General features: G+C 36.7%; 1 protein-coding gene across 1 annotated transcript in view; it reads right to left on the bottom strand.

Annotated features, from left to right (window-relative positions):
* Positions 1-21,349, bottom strand: part of DNAJC1 (DnaJ heat shock protein family (Hsp40) member C1) — a 258,434-nt gene that overhangs the window by 97,262 nt on the left and 139,823 nt on the right. Inside the window, exon 8 of the mRNA XM_072651691.1 lies at positions 14,190-14,356. Within this exon, the coding sequence (XP_072507792.1) occupies positions 14,190-14,356 (167 nt within the window). The remainder of the gene's footprint in view (positions 1-14,189; positions 14,357-21,349) is intronic.

Raw genomic sequence — 21,349 nt, forward strand, 5'->3', positions numbered from 1 at the left:
CTACCTCATCAGTACCTAGCACAGAATTCTAAACATAATAAATGTTTATTGGCAACCTCATTTAAAGGATCAGTCAAAATTTTACTGTTAATTCTAAATTCAAGACTACTAACACCGCTATAGTCATTGGAAAAGCAAGTTCACAGGTTCTCTATGGCATAACCAATGTAATTGCTTACCCCTTTAACCACTATTCCATCAGTAAGATCTTTAAATGAAATGGGAATCACGCTATACTTTCTACACACGAGCTTATGTATCATTTTGCAAGATCCTGTGGACTATTAATCTTTTTCATTAATTTCTTCTGTGATTTGGAAAAAGTGAATCTCCTTGGACCCAATACTGACAAGAGCAAAAACCTTGAAGTTAATGAAAAATTCTTAAGAATAATTTTTTGGGGGGCAGCTAGGAGGCCCTGTGGATAGATCACCAGCCCTGAAGTCAGGAGGACCTGAGTTCAAATCTGGCCTCAGACACTTGAAACTTACTAGCTAAGTGACTCTGGGTAATTCACTTAAGCCCAATTACCTTGCCAAAAAAATAAATAAATAAAAGATTTTTTTGATGTGTTAGGCTCAAATATTATCATAAATACACTGTGAAATTATAATAGAATTCAATAAGAAAATAAAATTAGTTATGCAATATCAGTATTACATGTGTCTTTTCAGAAACATTACTGTTGCACAAAGACTAACTTGTACAGAAAACTGAAAGACAAAATTCAAAGCTATTAAAAAAAGTCAGACCAGAATGAAGGACAATAATGAAATAATAAGACAGTACAAAAATATTATTTTGGTTATGTAAAGAGGGAGAGAAACAAATCAACAAACATTTATTGTGTATTTACAATCTAGGCACTAGAGATTCAAAGATAAAGAGAAAACAGTCCCCATCTGCAAGGAATTCACATTACTCTGAAAGAACACAGCATGTAGGAAAATAAATGTGACATAATACGAGAAAGTAGAGAACCTAAACAATCGAGGAAGCTCAGCAAGGTTTCAAGCAAGAGGAGGTATCTTAGGTAAGCCTCCAAAATAGATAAGAGTTATGGGAGGCAGGCAGTTTGCACCCACCAGGGATACACTGCGATTTCTTATACACGAGCATTTGTGTGTTGGGTACTGAGAACGTTCAGTATGATCACAGCACTGGAGAACCACAAGGAGCGCAGTCAGATTTTTGTCATGCATAACATTCAAAATTGCTTTCTTTTCTTTTCTTTTTAGCTCTCTGTAGTAGCTGGACAGAAAGAGAGCAAAGAAAAGTGAGGGAGACAAACAGACGTGTGAAGCATGCAATTGTGTATAGTGGCTGAGGTGTAGATGGGTATACTGAGCAGACCAGCGTGACCAGAGGGAAGCAATCAGCACCAAGATGGAAAAACAGGTTAGTGCCAGACTCTGGTATGACAGGCAGTTTGTGCTTGGTCCTCTAAGTATCTACTTTGGCAGAATACAAAAGCAGAGATATTTAAATATGGGGGACTAGAAGAGTGATACATATTGGTGTCTTTGAATGATATATATTAAAGTATCCCATGAATCATATCATCCTAGGATGTATATATGTATATGTGTATGCACATATGTATCAGGGAATGGAGCAATAAGGAATTTATAACCTGGCCAGTTTAACTTTGATATCTGGGAATATCCCAGAATGGATGACCAAATACAGTACAGAGAAATAGGTAGTAATCATGGCATGGCTGAGAACAAATGATGCCAGGCCATTTATAGTGTGCCAGTCCACGGGAATCAACAGAGAGGATCTGGATTTAACTAAAGCTTTTGGTTCCCAGTATCCTACAAGCTCACTGAAGGCAAAAACAATGTCATTTCTTGTCTTTCTATCTCCCATATCCAGTACCTTGAACACAATAAGCCCTTGATTGCTGTCTCACTGCACCACAGTCTTAATTAACAAGAAACCAGGAAGACAGAGTCCACACTATACTACAAAGAGGTCACATTTCATAGTAGTTAATCACAAACTGATACCAACAAAAAAGAGTCACATAATAATAGAAAAAAATATTGGTTTTTGGACAGAGACTTGCATTTATACCCCAGGTCTAAAAATTTACCAGCTGTGGCACCCTGGGCAAGTCACAATTACCACTGTGAACCTCAGTTTCCTTAATTGCGAGATGGGATAAAAATATTTGTACTACTTACCTCAGACACAGCATTATTAGTAAAATAAAAGCACTTTCTGAACATCAAATCACTATATAGATGCAAAATATTGCCATCTAACAGGTGCCAGGCCTTGAACTAGTAACATTTCTATTAATAGTTCTGATAATGTAATAATTTAAACTACATTCAGACTCTCAGATAATACAAACTTGGAAAAGAGAGACAAAATTAAAAAAACCATCATGTTAAACAAATGGTCACTCAAAAACAAGATGAAATTTAATAATGCCAAGCATTAGTTGGTCCAGGGAGGGCCCAGAAGCATCTAGCTGACACAGTGAGAGAGCACTAGATGTGCCGTCAGGAAGACCCGAGTCCAGTTCTCACCTGAGCCACACATAAGCTGCATCCCCCTGGGCAAGTCACTTAACTGTCGTCTGCCTGAGCTTCCTCCTCTGTAAATAGGAGTACTCCTAGCAATCACCTCCCAGAGTTGTTGTGAGACTAAAACGACATGATATTTCTAAAGAGCTTTGCAAATCTTACAGTGCTACATGAATGATAGCTTTTGTTACTATTGCTGCACTATCTGCTTTGTGGGCAAACATTTCCAATACCTGTACTGAACTATAATTATCACTTTAAAAAATGCTTGGCACTTGAACTTTATTGTTACGATTAAAGCTACTATTACATATATAGAAAGGAAACAGACTATAAAGTGCAAGGATTGCAGATGAGACTCAGGACTCCAACGTGTGGATCACAAACTAAACATTAATCAGCACCACAGCACTGTTATTTAAAGTGTATACAAGACACTGAAATACACAAATGAGCATGTGACCTCTGGAAGCCAAGCAATGATTCTCCATACTGCTTGGCACTTACCAGTTCCTTATTGGGTTGGTGTATTTAGATCTGGTCTCTCTATTATAAAAACATGAAGATACTTGAGAAGGACCACAGAAGGGAAGCAAAAATGATTAAAAGAATGGCTGGCATTATTTAGCCTTGAGAATGGAAGGGTAAAAGGTGACTTAATAGTCTTTAAGTACATGAGTGTTCATCACAGATACAGAATAGTTATTCTTCTTTTCCACAGAAGACTGGAAATGAGGAAAGAGACTAGATTTCACCAACAGAGGATTCAGAGAGTCATAAGAACAATCATTTGGACCAAAAAGAGATCTGAAAACTGAAGAAGGCTTTGAGATCTATATGCCTAGAGACAATATGGGCAATGATTCTGTACTGGATTTTTAAAAATCTATCAAATATTAATAAGAAAATATTTACTATATGCCTATTATGTGCCAATGACTCAACACTAGCAAGGGGCTCGGTCTTGAGAAGACGCCACACCTCTCCTCTGGTCACTACCATCAAAGGGTATTCAGGCTCGTTGGGGAGGCAGCAGTGATAGAAGTGAGACAATTGGACAATAAGTGTGACTGTAATAGCTGTTCCAAAGAGGGAGAGATTGGGGTGGTCTGGAATAATAAGGAATGTATTGTAGATGAGGCAGGACTAGAGCTGGGTCATAACAAATGGGTAGGATTTGGATAATTAGAGGAAGAAGAGGAAGCACACTAAACAAAACAAACATTTGGGGTTAAAGGAATGCAGGTGGGAATCAACAAGCTGGAAATGAAAGACAGTCTGACCAGAGGGGCAGGTGCATTTTAAAGAGCAGGAGACAATAAAAGTGGACAGGCAAGGTTGGACTAGGTGCTGGAAGGCATTAAAAACTAGGCATGGAGCTTTGAATTTGACATCATAAGTAACAATTCTCACTGTAGGCTCTTGAATATGACAGGGACAGAAATACTGTTGTGTTTCAGAATTGGTCTAACATTTGTATCCAAGATCAATGAGAATCTATAAAGATTAGAGTTGGACACTGCTGTTGCAGCAATAATTCAGGTATAAAGTAATGAAAGTGAGGGCTAAAGTTAGATCAGTGGGAAAAAGCAGGAAAGGATGAAGTTAAGGAATATTTCAAAGGAAGGAAAATGTGATAAAAGAGGAAGGAGTCAAGGGTAATTCCAAATTCTTTGTCTTAAGAGACTTAAAGCATGGAAGATTCAATGAAACTTAACAAACAAATTCAGTGACTACTATGTAAAGAATGCTATGTAGCACTACTAGCATAAACTAGGGAGAGAAGGGTATTAATTTAAGGGGAAAAAGGGTAAGTCCAGTTTGGGACATGCTAAAACTGAGGTTATAGGATCACAAAATTACAGTATTTTTAAAGATGGAAGGGAATTTAGAGATTATACAAAGTATCCCCAATGATTTACAGTTGAGGAAACTGAGGCTTGGAAAGCATAAGGGATAGAATTGGTGTTAGAACTTCAGTCTCTTGACTCTAAGTCTACTTGGGTAGAGGTAGCAGATATAGAAGATCCAAATGGGGATGTCTCAAAGTGAGCTTATTTGGAATTCATATGCATCTTCTTTCAAAAGAATTTGGTGTCTATCAAAATTTAAGCCTAATACCAAGTAGTACAATTGGAAACAGTCTACAAGAAGCAAAGAGGGACCATATGTAATAGGACTCTAAGTTTACCCCCAATTTACCTGGTATCTTGTTTGAACATGGTTTGCATAGTTGTATAGTTGTCTCCCCCATTAGACTGGGAGCTCCTTGAGAGCAGGGACTGTTTTTTTGGTCTCTCTTTATATCCCCAGAGGTTAGCATAGTGCCTGGCACATATTAAGCACCTAAAAATGCTTGTTGACTTGAACTGATCATTACAGTGTCATATGCAAGCCTTTTCCTTGTTCTTTTCTACATATTAAAATGCTTGTTTTTGTTGAAAATTGACAAGTTTGCAATAAAAGAATTTTTAAAAAGATGATACTAGATAATTGAGATAAGCTGACTACTATAACTGGACAATAAATTTGGCTTAAGTTTTTTTAATAGCTAAGAAAAAAACAGAAGCATATTGTGCTATGTATTCATTTTCTAACAAAAGGAAATATACAAAATTCATCTGCAAATATAATCTTCTTCCTGGAACTAAAGTCAAGCAGGAAGTTACTGGGTGGGTTATGCAATGGAAATTGGGTAACATAGCGGAAAGTATCTTTAATTGCAGGTTTACAAAAGATAGACAAAACTGTGTTCAAACAGATGATTATGTATCTAAAAAGGCTGAGAACATAACATTAAATTGTAATTCAGTGAAGGTATTTCTGTAGGTGGCCAAGATAATATGATCCAGGTTCTTTCCTTTTGGAGGATTTATCAAAATACACAGCTAGAACTTGAACAATCAAGGTGACACATTACCTAAAGGATCTAACAGACTCTCAACTATCAGATCCTATAAATGAACCTCTGCGAGAGTAAGTTCCTTGGGATTAGAGCCTGACAAATTCACAGAATTTCAGAGTGGATGGGAAGTCACTGGTCATTGCATCCAAACATATCTGAAAAAGTATCTCCCTTTCACCAAACCCAACAAGGGGTCATGGAGCTTTTGCCTGAAGATTTCCCACAGGGGGAAACCTACCCTCTCTCCAAGTAGACTATTTCACTTTTGGCTAGCTCTAATTGTTAAAAGCTTTCACTTAGATTAAACGTAAATTTGGCCCTTTCTAGTTTTTTCTTTGTTCCAAGTTATAGCTTCTAGGGTTAAATAGAGCAAGTTTGCTCTTCCACGTGAGAGCCCTTCTAATAGCTGGACATAGCTGTCATGTTACCTGTCTTCTCTCCTGCCTCAACAACCCTAGCTCCTTTAATTGACCTTCATGCCGTTTGGATTCAAGCCTCTTTACCACTGTGGTTGCTTTCCTCCGGGTTTCCCCTAAACTGCAGCAGCAAGAACATGATACTCTAGATAGGTAGAGATCAGAATATAATGCTCCTCTTATTACTGCAGCCCACACTGCTCTTTTCTTCTTAAACTCCTCCTCTTTCATATATATTAATATTGTGTATTTTAGCATTTAGTTTAGCTTCTGATTTTTTCATTTCTATCCCTTCTATCTCCCCAGGTAGGGGAACATTAAGAAACGAAGACATACAATAGAGTCACTTCGTAATTTATGAAAATTCAAGAGAAAGAGGGGAGGGGCAAAGAGAGAAGGAAGAAAAATTTAAAAATCACAGGAGACTGGTGGCTAGTCAATGGGTACACACTGATCCCTGGGTGAACTTGAGATTGGGGATCTGGTTACTGTTTCCTCAGTTGTTTGGGTTCTTCCCCACAGCTCTCATACTGTAAATACCACTTATTGCTAAATCTGATTCTAGAAGGTGCTCTCTAGCTTATTAATCTCGTGTAGGCTGCTGGCACACCTAATTAAAGGGTTGGCTATAGTTGGTTTTCCAGGCATTAGCAGTCAAACAGAAGGTTCCTATTGTGTTTCTTTTGACTTCCTTGTGTCCCTTATGCCTCATAGTGAAGCAGGGGTTGAAACAGTTATGTAGTAGTATGATCAACTGCAAACATAATCACACTTCCGTGTGAAGCTCTTTCAAGGACCATTACCCCCCCCCCCCCAATTATCACTTTTCTTGCCAGTCTTTACCTGTTTTTGTTTTCTTCTGAGTAGAAATCTTGGTTGCTTGTCTCCTGATCAATAGTGCCCTTAGCCATCACCCTGGGAAGCAACCCCTGGAGATGCAGCTCAGCATCTGTTCCTACAGGAGTTCTAAGCCAGAATGTCTTAAACTGTGGGTCATGACCCTGTGTGGGGTCACAAAGAAGCCGGCAACAGTAAAAGGTTTCTGAACATGCAGCGATCAAAAATCAATTAAAAATCAAACACGTATTGAATTTGAGGTGTGTCTGGCAGGGCTTGCCCTGGTTGGTTGAAGTCTTGGTCTGAACAAAAAGCATGCCCACTTTGCACTGTGCATGCCCTCAAGCCATGCAATGCCAATGAATGCAGCCAAAATGTGAAATGGGGTTGCCAGTGGAACAAGTTTGAGAAGCCCTGTTCTAAGATGACTCAGAAAATAAAGTTCTTGCCACTAAAGTCCTTGGCACCACCAAATGGTTCGGCATCAGAAACTGCTATGATTTCATCAGTGAAAGTGACAAAGAAAATGCCTTCCCCTTCCCCCCCTGCCCCCCGACTTTGTTACCGCTTCCACCAACCACAGCACCTCTTCATCTGACTTAGAGCTGAAGCCTTCCACATGTATTGCTTCCCCATTAGAACCGGAGCACCCTGAGAGTAAGACAGTCTTTCTATTTGATTCCCAGTGCTTATCACTGTTTTGCACAAAATAAGTGCTTAATAAATGCTTTACTCATTCATTCAAAAGCTTACATTGATGGAATGGAAAAAGAAAAAGTGATGGATAATTGTTTCCACAGCAATTCTCTCAGATTTAACTGTTCTCTGATACGGATGGTCTTTTTTTTTTTTTAAACCAAATCCCCTTTCCAGCTACAAAGGTTTAAAGATACTGTACAGTACTGCCTTTATGGTCAACTTAAAGGATTGAAGGGGTAATTGTGACTATACTCAATTTTCATCTCATGGGATACATATGGAGCTGCTTCATGGAATGTATTGATGTCCCCTAAAGTACCTACCAGTGCTGAGTACATAATAGGCAGTGAAAAAAATTATGATTAATTAATCACTTTGGAGGAAACCATTTCAGTAGAATTGTGGGGTAGAAGTCAAACTGCAAGGAGTTAAAGAAGCAGTAGAGGAGGGGAGGGGGGACAAATAGGTGGATAGAAAGTATATCTATGACATTCAAATAACTTTGTGGCAGAAGAAAGGAGAATTTAGTCAGCACCTAGAAGGTGCTGCAGCACCTAGAAGGCATAATCAAGAAAATGACTTAAAGTAAACCTGAGAAGTCCAAAGGGAAGCAGATTCATGGCCAAACAAGGGAGAGGCTAACTGGGAGCAGAATCTGGGCACAAAAGGGAAGGGAGAAGGCTCTGGAGTTTAAAAGGGAATTCCTCTAAAGAGAAAGCAAGAAAGCCTTAAGTTGAAAAAGTTTTACTTATAAATACACAAAATCCTTACACTTATTATTTCTCTAAAATGCTACACAATAAGGATTATGGCACAGAGTAAGGCTTGTTTTAGATGTTGAATCACCTGAAGGCAGGAATTTGGATAAGATGGCTTTTGCTAGTCCTTTCTAGTAACATCTGCCTATGACATCTTCTCTAGGAATTATCTCTGACCTTTCTTATCTTGGTTAATCAACCAACAAGTATGTGAATAGTTCCTGTCCTCAAGAAGCTTAGCATTTACCTGGGGGAGTCAACAGGGTCACATACAGGTATATAAAAAATAAAGATAAGGTGATTTTTGAGGGAAAGAATTTATCAGCTAGAGGGAAACAATTTGAAACTAAAAATGGTAATAATCCTTAAGAAAAACTAAGGGATTTTGACAAATGGAGGTGAGGGAGAAATGAATTCCAGGTATAGGGGACAATGAGGGCAAGGACATGGAGAGAGGAGTTGGAGGGATGTTTTGAGGAGCAGTAAATAACAAGGCAAGTTCTGTTGGGCTACACTGCGTAAGGAGGTAAGCCTATTAGTTGGCTGGTTGTTGTCCTTTGTCTTCGAAGAGGACCAAAATGACATCACCCTGATAAAGTGAAATTTCAGTGTGTCTGACTGTGGCTGATCAGACCAATATGAGCTCGGGATGCTCTACCACAGATTGGGCACAGACAGTCCATGTGAATATTTGGGGTGGATATCCAAAATTTGCACATCCTGCGTTTACTCTGTGCTATCTCAATTCTGCTTTGCTCATAGAATACAGCACCCTTTCTGATGTGGGCATGCCATGCTGAATGGTCCTGTGCCAGTATCTCCTATGTTGCACAGTCAAATCCAAAGTTCTTAAGAGAGACCTTGAGAGTGTCCTTGCATCACTTCTTCTGGTCACCATGTGATTGACTGCCCTTGTGAGTTCTCCATAAAATAGTCTTTTTGGCAAGCATACATTTTGCATTCAAACAACGTGGCCAGCCCATCAGGGTTGCTCTCTCTGAAGCATAGTTTGAATAGCAGGGACTTCAGAGTCTGATACCTTATCCTGCCAGGTAATCCTCAGAATCTTTCTAAGACAGTTTAAATGGAAGCGATTCAGTTTCCTGGCATGGTGCAGGTAGACTGTTCATGTTTCACAAGCATATAACAATGAGGTCAGCACAATGGTTCTGTAGACTTTCAGTTTGGTAGTCAGTCTAATACCTCTTCTCTCCCAGACTTTTCTATGGAGCCTCCCAAATACTAAGCTAGCTCTGGCAATGCGTGCTTCAACCTCATTGCCAATGTGTACATCCCTAGAAAGTATACTACCAAAGTAAGTGAACTTATCCACAGCATTCAAAACTTCTCCATTTGTTGTAACCAATGGTTCCACGTATGGATGGTATGGTGGTGGCTGATGGAGCCCCTGTGTTTTCTTGATGTTAATTATTAGGCCCAAATTAGCACAGGCAGCAGAGAATTGATCCATACGTTGTTGCATCTCAGCTTCAGAGGCTGCATTGAGTGCACAATCATCTGCAAATAGAAAATCATGCACCAACACTCCCTCCACTTTGGTCTTGGCTTGTAGCCTTTTCAAATTGAAGTACTTGCCATCAGTTCCACAGTTAACCTTTATGCCATGTTCATCCTCATTGAAAGCATTTGTCAACATGGCTGAAAACATCATGCTAAAAAGCATGCGAGCAAGCACACAGCCCTGTTTCACTCCATTAGTGACTGGGAAGGCATGAGAGTATTGTCCATTATCCAGAATCTGGGCAAACATGTCACATGAAATTGATGTACAATGTTGATGAACTTCTCCAGGCAACCAAATTTTGACATAATTTTCCATAAGTCCTCAAAACTCACAGTGTCAAAGGCCTTGATCAGATCTACAAACGTTGTGTATAGACCTCTGTCCTGCTCCTGGCATTTCTCCTGGAGTTGTCAGGCAGGAAACACCATATCAAATGTTCCTCGGCCCTTTCTGAAGCCACATTGGCTCTCAGGTATATGACCATCTTCCAGGTGAAGGATCAGTGTATTAAGTCTAAAAACCCTAGCAAGAACGTTGCCAGCAATGACTAAGAGAGAGATCCCCCTGTGATAGTCGCAGGACCACCTATTCCCTTTACCCTTATAGAGGAGGTAAGGAGGCAAGCCTGTAAGGTAAGCTTGACTCACTTGTAAAAGAGCTTTAAATGCCTTACAGAAGAGTTAATATTTCATCCTAAAGGCCATAGTGAGCCCTGGACTTAACTGAGTTGGGGAGTAACATGGTTAGACTAAGTTTAGGAAAACTATTCTGGCAGCTAGCAGAAGGTAGATTAGAGGTAAGAAGACCAATTAGGAAGCTGATGAGGAGGAGGATCTGAACTAGATGGGTGGATGGAGAAACACAGCGAAGGGGAAAGATGTGAGAGATGTGGAAATGGCAAAATTTGGTAAATGAATAGATATGTGAGGAAAGTGAGTAGAAATGTAGATCTGGAAATTATCATTGTAGAAATGATAATTAAACCCATGGGAGCTATTGAAGTCACCAAGAGAAGAAGCATAGAGGGAGAAGGGAATGTTCAAAGACTGAGAATGGGATCACATCAACTACCTATTAGCTCTAAAATGATATTATGTATAATCTTATGGAGGTTTACGATCTGCAGGAGAAAGGGATCCCTACATTATTTTCCTTATCACTCCTAGGCCTAGGATTTTCTGGCTTCTAAGGTCCTAGGGCTAAATTCAGTCTCACTTTGTTGATGCCCCAAGCATCGATTCTTGGCCCCAAGAACAGAAGCAAGACTGAGACAAGCACAAAAGAAGCAGAATGACTTCTAGCTTTGTTTTTCCAGTGATAAAATGCTCCAAGACCTGGGGGAATATATAATGGAAACAGAGTAGCTTTGGTCTTTACCAGAATATGTAGACTTAAACACAACCTGATACAGGGTTTTAACCCACTAAAAAAATCAATAGGTATGAAAGCTACTTTAGAAAGAAAGGACTAAAATGATGGAAGGAGTGAAAACTCTTAAGAATTTCTTACATCATCAGCCTATTAATCCAGTTGAAAAAATCATCAACCTTTGAAATGAATCTTTAAAACTCCATATTTTTTATGTATCCTCTGGGCTACAAAGGATGATTGGTTTCCTTAGAAATAAAAATAAATGAAAATAAACATACTAATTCAATAACTGGTTTGGATTTCACCCATGAGTTTACCTTTCAATTGTCAACATTTTCTTCTGGAGAAGCTCTGAACTAGTACAATGTTTTCAGAGAAAAATCTGACAACATAAAAAGAGAATTATGAACTTGCTCATTCCCTTTGCCCATTTGACCCAATAATCTTACTGCTAGGACCATGTCCTAAGGATGGGAACTTTTCCCAAAGAACACTTCTTAGAAAACTGCCAAAGTACAAGTGTGACCATGTCACACCTCTGCTCAATAAACTCCAATATATTCCTATAACCTTGGGGAATAAAGTATAAACTTCTCTGTTTGGCATTTAGTCTTTCAAAGCTTGGCTCCTAGGGCAACTAAGAAGTGTGGTGGATAGAGAATCAGGTCAGGAGTCAGGAAGACGTGAGTTCAAATTCAGCCTCAGACACTTACTAGCTGCGTGACACTAGACAAGTCACAACTGCTTGCCTCAGTTTCCTCATCTGTAAAATGAGTTGCATGAGAAGGAAATGGCAAGCCACTTCAGTATCTTTGCCAAGAAAACCCCAAATAGGGTTATGAAGAGTTAGATATGACTGAAATGACTGCATAACAAAAAGCACGTCTTTGACTAACCTTTTCTGCTGTCCTTTTACACATTTTACTGTTTTATCAAACTGGCCTTTGTGCTACTTTTCACAGCACACTGCATGTCTCATCTCTAAGCCGTTTGCTATTCCTAAGAGGACCTCCTCCTCTTAAAATTTCTAATTTCCTTCAAAGCTTGGCTCAAGAGTTACATTCTACAGGAAGTATTCACTGATCCCTCGAACTCTCAGTGTTTCCTACTTAAAATTACCTCATATTTCATTTGTATAAATTTTGAATATCCTTCTACCTGTATATAGTGTTTCCCTAGAGATACAAAAGTTTCTTGAAGGAAGGGACAATTTCAGTTTTGTTTTTGAATTTCTAGCATCTAGCACATGCTGCTGTTTAGTTGTTTTGAGTCCAGTCTGACTAGTAGTCTCATTTGTTTTTGATTTTGTTTACTGGCAGTAGCAGGTACTTAAGTAGTGTTTGCTGATAATAAAAAGAAGAATAGCATTTATATAGGATTTTAAGGTTAGCAAAGCACATGACTTATGTTAACCCATTTGACATTCACAACAACCCTGTGAGGTAGGTGCTATAATCATTCCCATTTTACAGGTGAGGAAAGTGAGGAACTAAAAAGGTCGGTCATACAGCAAGTAAGCGGAGTCTTTTCATTTGACATGATTTTTATTCATATTTTCCCATGATCTCTCAAAGAGAACCTACCCAACACAATGGAAGCCTTTTTCTGGCTCGAGATTTTTATCTTTGGTTTATTTTATTTTTGCTACTGGTATATTATTTATTATGGGAAAAAGACATTAACAGAACCTGTAGTTACATTAACACATGTACATGGTTAGAAGTAATCTAAAAACTATTATTCTTAGCACTCTGTGTTTCTCTCTCTTTTTGGTCACTCTACAACTAATGCTGTCACAGAGGAAGGGGACCACACAAAACAGGGTGATTTTTTTGTATTTGCATCTCTTTCACGGGTGGTCATGGCCAAAGACAACATTCCTTAGTGGAAAGTCTTCTGGTGACGTGCTGTTCCACAGACAGGCAACTTAGACCCTAAAAAGCTAACACAGACAATCACCGGTATCATACCAGAAGTTTGTTCAATATGGCAGACATAGCCAAAGTTTGTAATCTGCTGGCATGGCTTTCAAAACACCAGTTTACTTCTATGCCACAATAAGGTAGTAATTTTGTAGAGAATATTATTAAAAGGGAAGAAAAGACCTATTTGTACAGAAATATTTAATGTCACTTTATTTGTAACAATAGTAAATAACTGGAAGGGACACTGGACCTGTGAGTTTACTGATATTGAGAAAATTCTCTCCAACAATACAGGTCATCACCTTCCCTGAAACTTAGAGTCTTAGAGAGTTGCCTAGAACATGGAGAGACAAAGGGTCTTGCTCAGGCTTATAAGCCAGAATGTGTAAAAGGCCAACTTTAGCCTAGGTCTTCTGGATTCAACATGAGTACTCTAGCCATGATGTCATATTGTTTCTTAATTTAAATGTTCAACTACTGAACTAAGGCTAAAAAAACTACAGAATATTATCACTCCACAAAATAATAAATAGGAAAAAATACAAAGAAATATTGGAATGACTTGTAGAAGGGGAAACAGAGTAAAATAAGGTGAAATTAAGATAAAAACAAAAAACAACAGAAATAAAACTTTATAAAAACATGAACCAAAAAACCATCAGGGGATAATGAGCCAACAAAATTGTTAATGTTACTTTGTTAATTTTTTGTAACATCCATAGTTTGAAGTTTGATGTTTCATTTGAGATTTTGTTTCTTATTTTCTTTATTTCATCATTGTCATTTGTTGCTATTAAATTTATAATAAAATATTTAAAAACAAATACCACCATTTCTCTAGGCAGTTTAATAGCTGCTAATACTATCCTCACAATGTAACATTCTCAAGGTAAAAAATGGTAAGCATCAAATACACACACACATAATGTACACAATTTAATTAATTTTTGCTTTAAATATCTTTTTGATGTTTCTTAAAGGTCTAAATTTATTTTTCAACCTCATCATGAAAATTTCCTTAGTCTTTTCTTCTTTTTTACCTGTCTCATCCAAATAATCTATCTGATGGTGATGAAAATTAAGTGCCTGCAAAAATATATATATTTTCAACAATTTAAACCGATTGTGATGATTTTCAAAGATGGCCCACTGTCATTAAGCCTACTAGTTGACAATTCTCTAGCAATTTACATTATTGTCTGAAATGTTCATTTACCTTCTTCTTCTGTATTCTGTTCCGATCCTCTAACCAATCATCCATCTGTTCTTCAATTTCTTCTATAGAAGTTCCATGATCGTAAGAAGGCTTATATGCAACGGGTTCCACAGATGTGTACATGGGAAATTCTGGCTTTGTTTTTTTAACTTTAGATTTCTTTTCCTCTACAAAAAAAAGAAAAAAATATTAAAGTTTTCCAAGAATAAGAATGATCTCTAACATTCTATTCTTAGGTTGTATTTAGGAAGCATATATAGGTAGTCTACTTCAAAAAAAACTGTTTTAATATATTCATAACTTAATTTAATTACTCATCAATTATTGCTTTGTATAAATAAATTCATAGAGGAAAAGATCAGATGGTTATTATAACAGAACCAAGACAATTTGTAAAGTATTTTGAATTTTCAAAATACTTTCTTTTCATAATCTTTCAATATTCTTTTAAGATATACAGGACAGGTGGTAATATTCCCTTTTTAACAAGGAACAATCAAGGATCTCAATGTACTAAAGGACTCATTTAAAAATTATAATAGTGGCAGGGCTTTAGAACAATATAGTCCCTTGAACAGAGACAGGCAGCCCAGCTTCTACAATCTAATGGAAAAATATATTAAGTAGCTTCATCCACCCTAGAATTGCACAAAAATGTTTGCTAGAAGTCAATCCACTGACAGTAGAAACAGACCTACTGGAAAAGTTAGCACCAACATAGACAATCAAGAAGGAAGTTTCCTTATACAACCAAAGACTAAACAGAGATATCTGCAAGGCTCTGCATCCACAGGCAGAAAGGGCAGATAGTTAATAGGAGAAACTACAGAGTCATTAGGTGACAGCAGGATGACAGAAATAAATAGGACCAGTTTGGACATAGCAAAGCCCAGAGAGTGTGACAGTCCAGGTAAAGATACTCCAAAAATCGCTTTCCCTCTATCCTGCAGTGCTATAGACAGTCCTTCACATTTGTCCTGAACCTCAAAGCTTTGGGCATCCCAAAATCTACCACTGGTCTTAGAATATCCATGCCTAAGGAGGTAAACCAGAGTTACCTAAAAATTGAATGTAGAAGGAGTAACTTCACAACTTCAAGAAAAACTTAGAGAAAAAAATGGATTTTACACAAGGGCTACCTGAATGACTGGAATAAATAAAGCAAGAGATAAAAACATGAAATAAAGGCTCTGGAAAGAATTGGAGGGAGAATAAGTAGCTCAGAACAGAAAGTGGCATTCTTTACCAAATAGTGAATTCTTTCTCTTTCTAAAAAAAAGCTATCAAGTAAAAATGAATGATTCCATAACATAATAGAAATATTAGAATAAAATAAAAAGACTGAAAAAAAAGAAAATAAAAGATCTCTATTATGAAAAACAAGTCACCTGGAAAATAGGTCAAAGATAACTTAAAAATCGTTGGATTCTCTGAAAACAATGCTTAAAAACAAAAACCTGGACACTATATTTCAAGAAATTATAGATCAAAACTGTCTAGATATATTAGAATCAGTTGGCAAGGAAAAGATACAAGAATTGACCAATCACCTCCTAAAAGACACCCGTAAAGGAAAATTTCCAGCAATATAAAAATAAAAATCCAATACTTCTACATCAAATAAAAAAAAACATTGCAAGTCTCCAGAAAGAAAGAATTCAAGTACCAAGAAATCACAGTTAAAATTATACAAGACTTGGCAGCTTCTACTACGAATAAGAGATGAGCTTGGAATACAATATTCCTAAAGGCAAAAGATAGAATCTTACAACTAAGATATTTATACAAAGATGCTAAACGGTGCTAAGAAATAGGTATCCTCCTTAGATTTCCATTAATTGCTTACCAAAAGTCTATCTTGGCTAGTTTTTCAAACGTTCTTTTCTAATTCTCAATTTCTTGTTTGTTATAGTTACCTTAAGTCTCAAAGAAACATGCTGAAATAATAAACAATTATTGTCTTGTAATTCATTTGGCTTTTCCTCTTGTGCATATATGTGTACGCATACACACATGCAGATACAATGTAATTTACTGTGTGTGTGTGCACACATATACACATTTTTTTCAGTTTTTATGGTGCCTTTAAATATAAGGTAGTTTCTGTGTCTCTTTTGATTGAATATATTTTCACTACTGTCTTGTCATTTCTGCTTTTTTCAATCCAGCTATTCCCTCAGAGAAGAATATATCTCTGAACACACTTAATGAGACAAAGAAGATGTATGAATCTGCATTTGAAAAAAAAAACAAATTAAAAATTCTTAGCCATAAAATAGAAATTTTAAAAACTGAAGAGAAAACCAAAATTGATTAAAAAAAACACTTAAAAGTTTTTCTTTTATTGATTTCCTTTGCTTTTACATCACATTCATTTCTGAATCTATTCACTCCTAAACCTTTTCTTCACTTTAACTTCCCTTACACCAAAGAATCATAAAAGTTTAGCCAAACCAATCAACATGAAGATGACCCTGTTCTCTATGTACAACAACCATAGTACCCTCCCATTTCTAATGAAAAAAGCAAGGAAAATTTTCTCATATATTCTCTAGGGCCAAATTTTTAACAAAAATGTGATGCCAAATAAAACCAGATTTTTTAAAAAAGAGCAATATTATAAATTGTTAACTAGCAACTATTTTTATGTGAGAAAAAAAAGAAAAACAAATTGCCAAATGAAATGAGAAAATCACAATGAAGTATAAACAAAGAAAATTTTCAGAAAAGACAAAACCATTTAAAATCAACAAAACATAAAACTTAAATGAAAGATATTTATAAAATTATGAAAAACTCATATAAACAAGAGAGAAAATACAGACTTTATTTCCAAACAGGAAAAGGAGCAAGACATTAATGGAAGTCCCAAAAGGAAAAAAAAAAGCCTAACTGATATATTTATAGGTGAATTCTATGAGACATTAAAAAAACCCCAGCTTCTTATGCTATATAAAGCATGATGGCACCTTGCCAGATTCTTTCTCAGACACTAATATAAATTTGATGCCCCAACTAAGGAGAAATAAATCAGAAACAGACATCTATACAAGACTATCATTAATGAATATTGATAGAAAACTATTAACTGCAACACTAGCTAAGAGATATAGTAATGAATTAAACATTATTTTTACTCTGATCAGGTTAGATTTCTATCAGGAATATAAGAATGAGCGCAACAGATATAAAGAATCATAATTAAAAATCACTCAAATTTCATGACTATATCAATAAATGTGGAAAATTTTTTTGAAAAAAATTATATTTTAGGACAAAAATGCTAAAAAGCAATGAAGTAAAAGGAGCTTTCATTAATATGACCAAAAGGATCTGAAGACAAAGTCTATTAAATGAGTAAAAAACACAAGGCATGGTATTATTAGCAATCGAGAAATACTAAAATTTATCTCAGCAAGATCAGGGATAAAATAAAGATATCCAGTGTTTCCACTATGATTTGAGGTAATGCTAGAAAGATTAGCCAAAGAGGAGGCACAATTATGTTATTGCCTGCAGATATGAAAGATCTAAATAAATTAACTAAAATTAATAGCATTATTAAATTAGTGAGATAAAATAAATTTTAAAAAATCACCAACCTTTTAGAATATTACTAACAAAATACAGGAGGAAGAGTTAGGAAGAAAGATTATATCTGAACAAACATAACAAACAAGAGACAAATTAAATATCTGAAAATGAAGCTAGTAAAACATAGGAAAGACATAAAACAACATTTAAGTAACTGAGGAGGGCTACAATTATGACAGCTCTATATTACTGTATTAAAAATGAAGGCACTATTACTCAAAAGGAGCAACGCAAAATAAAACCAAAAATAAAAGTGTAGGTCTTTATATTAGAAGCAATAGGAAGTCACTAAAGTTGGTTAAATAGAGAAGGTAAATAGGTTTGCATTTAAGAAAAATTACTTTGTCAGCAGTATTTAGGATGGAAGGCAGTGTTAAGTTTTGAAGCAAGGAAACCAATTAGGAGGCCATTGCAATAACCCAAGTAGGGTCTAAGATAAGGTGGCAAACTGTGAGTGGAGAGAAAGGGTTTTATATATTATATGTGATGGATTGTGAAGGCAGATATGGGCAAGATCTGGCAGTTAATTGGATACGTGGGAGAATGAAGACTAAGGCTTACAAACCTGAGATACTGTACAGATGATAGTGCCTTCAACAGAAACAGAGAACCTTGGGAGAGGGAAGAACGTAGGGGAAAAGATAATCAGCTGAGTTTTAGATATATATATTCAAGGTGTCCCTAGGACTTCCGGTGTGAAATGCCCAAATGATGGGACTGAAGCTCAGGGGTGAGGCTAGTGCTGGGTGTAGAGATCTCACAGTTCTCTGGATCAGAAGATAGCTACACTCATGAAAGCTGATAAGGAGAATAAAGAAGAGAAGAGGAGAGAGTGAATAGAGGGGAAAGAGAAGAGGGCCCAGCATGGAATCAGGAAAGGAGACTGAGAAGGATCTCCTAATATCTATGTTACTGCTAGATTAACCTACTCTGCATGGCTGCTTTTCCCGTTTCTGTTTTCTTCACTACTGTTTCCACTTCCTCATGTGGCACATCTAGGCCCATGACATTAGACCAATGTGCTTCTTTTACTATCCTTGATGGTGAAAAAAATGTTTTAAAACAATTTTTACACAACTTTTAAATTTTTTTCTATCATCATAACTGCAGCTTAATTCATAAATGCATTTGGGATAACTTTGCTCAGCTGGGTCTCTGACCAAACTTTTTACAACTCATTTTTCCTTGAGGGAACACATTTTCAATTTGTCTTTGCATCCCCAGTGCCAAATATTGAGCCTGGCACACATGTACTTAATAAATGCTTATTGATTGTTGTTTTATGAAGTGATGCTGTTCATGATCTGCTCCTCTAGAATATTTTACTAATGCATTATGTTCTAAACTTCAATCGTCACTGGTCGCTATCTTTCTCTGCTTAGAAAGGAGATCAAGTGTTTAATGGCTGAGGCAATTTCTGAGCCATTTTGGACTCCCTATTATGGTTACTGATTTATATCAGTTAATCTTCAAGAAATTATTATGATTAGTGTTTATATGCCTGCCTCCATCCACTTCTCTCTTTTCATATGTCAATAGTCATTCACCGAACTTTTATTAAGTGCTACTATGTGCTAATCATTAGGCTAAGTAAGAGCTGAACTATTTAGGTCAAATTCAAGTTGCCATATCTTTTTCTTTATCTCATTCTGTCTTCTAGTTTAATATTACTTCTCAACTTTGCTCTGCTAAAAGGAAAAGGTAAATGCCTACTGTCCATACAGTGAGATGCTACTAGATAATCCATGCATTTGAGTTGCATGGTGGATGTCCATTATCCGAGAAAAGCCCATAGCTGATGGGCTAAGAACTGTGACTGTATCTAAAGGAGGAAGATAACAAATCTGATTCCATTTAAGAGATTGTGCATTACTTTCAACAATCTTAAGTTACTCCTCCAACTATAAAAACTGATATTTTTACAAGGATGTTCTCCTAGATATGTATGATTATAAGTCTTAGAATATTATAGTCTCTGGTGAATCCAAATGGTACATGACCTAAAGGGCAAATGAAGACCCACACGGCAGGCACAAGCAGTCGGTTACATGTTGTCAATGATGACTTGTGTGTAAGAAGTGGTGTAAGGGCTTGGTGTCAAACTCAGAAACGGGGACCACTAAACCGCATATAAGGATCCCTGTGGGTCAAATACTGACTCAGAAAACCACATGTGAATATTATCTGTTGTTTCACTGTACTTCTGTTTATTTTGTAAAATATTTCCCAATTACCTTTCAACCTGGTTCTAGCTGCACTCAAGACTTGTGAGCTGTGTGTCTGATACCTCTGGTGTATCAATCAATCACTACTTAGAGGAGGGAAAGAGTTCAGGAGAACAGGCCTGGAGAACAGCCAGTGAGGATGTCCCTCCCGAGGGGCATCTAGAGGCGACTCAGCATCCGGACTTGTATCAAGCGCTCAGAGTTAATCAAAGGCTGTTTCTCTTAAATAGAAGCTGCTTTTCCATAATCACTGCATTTCACCCATGCAGGCACAGGTGCCTTATGATTTAGAGTTTTTTCCTACTACTAGAATACAACATAGTATAAAGCCTGGTGATTTAAAAAGATCACTCATCATTAGGACAAAAGGTTAGTGTCGTGGCCACAAACAAATAAACTCAAGAGAAACATACCAACGATTCTAGAATCTTCCCTCAAGATAACATGATTGGGCATGCTGAGCAATAAATTCCTGTCTGCAATGATGCCCCCTAACAGCAGTCTTTTGAAATTACATAATTTGGTAATACCAAAGAGCCTAGAACATTATTATGCATTATTAATAAAAATGAACAATCATGAGATGCAATTCTGTCGCTATTTTCCACCTACAACTTCTATTATAAGTATAATTCAATAAAGTTAAAGCATATCTTGTCTTTTGTTTTATTTTACCTTGTACACTAGCATTAATGACTCTGACTATTATCTGCACAAAAGTGGAGGACCCCAGACTGAGAAAAGTTCCTAACCCTTGAATATGGTCTTTACTACAAGTAAAGCACATTGAAACCCAAGTTAGAATTGTCCCTGGAGAGGCATGTTTAGCTATTACTGTAGGCAAAATTTAGTGGGGAAAAGGACAGAAAAATGACCTATTTCTGAGAACATAAATTACCTACAAAACGGAAACTGGATGTTTGGCCTGTGTTTTTACCACATGTCAAGACTTTGTTAGGCCAGGCAGACAGCCTAGACAACAGTAATGAGGATTAACAAAAATTACAGAGCCAACTAGTGCCTATCATACAAATATTTGCCTATTTTCCTCTCTATGATGGAAGGAATATAAATTAGGAAACTCAAAAGATCGTACTTTTTACTAACACTTAGGCTAACGTAAAAGTTACATCTTAATAAGTGTTCATAATTTAAATTTAAACCATAGACAAAGACAGAAGGAATGCCAAAAAATTTTCTGAACAGACATCAGCAGAATTTTAGTATAAAGATTTCTCCAAAGAATATATTTACTTTTCAAGAAATTACCTTTTTCACACCTTTTGTCCTCTCTAGCAAAAAATCCCCATAATTTTAATAAGACCTTCATGCTGCATTTTC

This window comes from Notamacropus eugenii, chromosome 3 (assembly GCF_028372415.1).
Source record: "Notamacropus eugenii isolate mMacEug1 chromosome 3, mMacEug1.pri_v2, whole genome shotgun sequence".
Lineage (NCBI taxonomy): Eukaryota > Metazoa > Chordata > Mammalia > Diprotodontia > Macropodidae > Notamacropus > Notamacropus eugenii.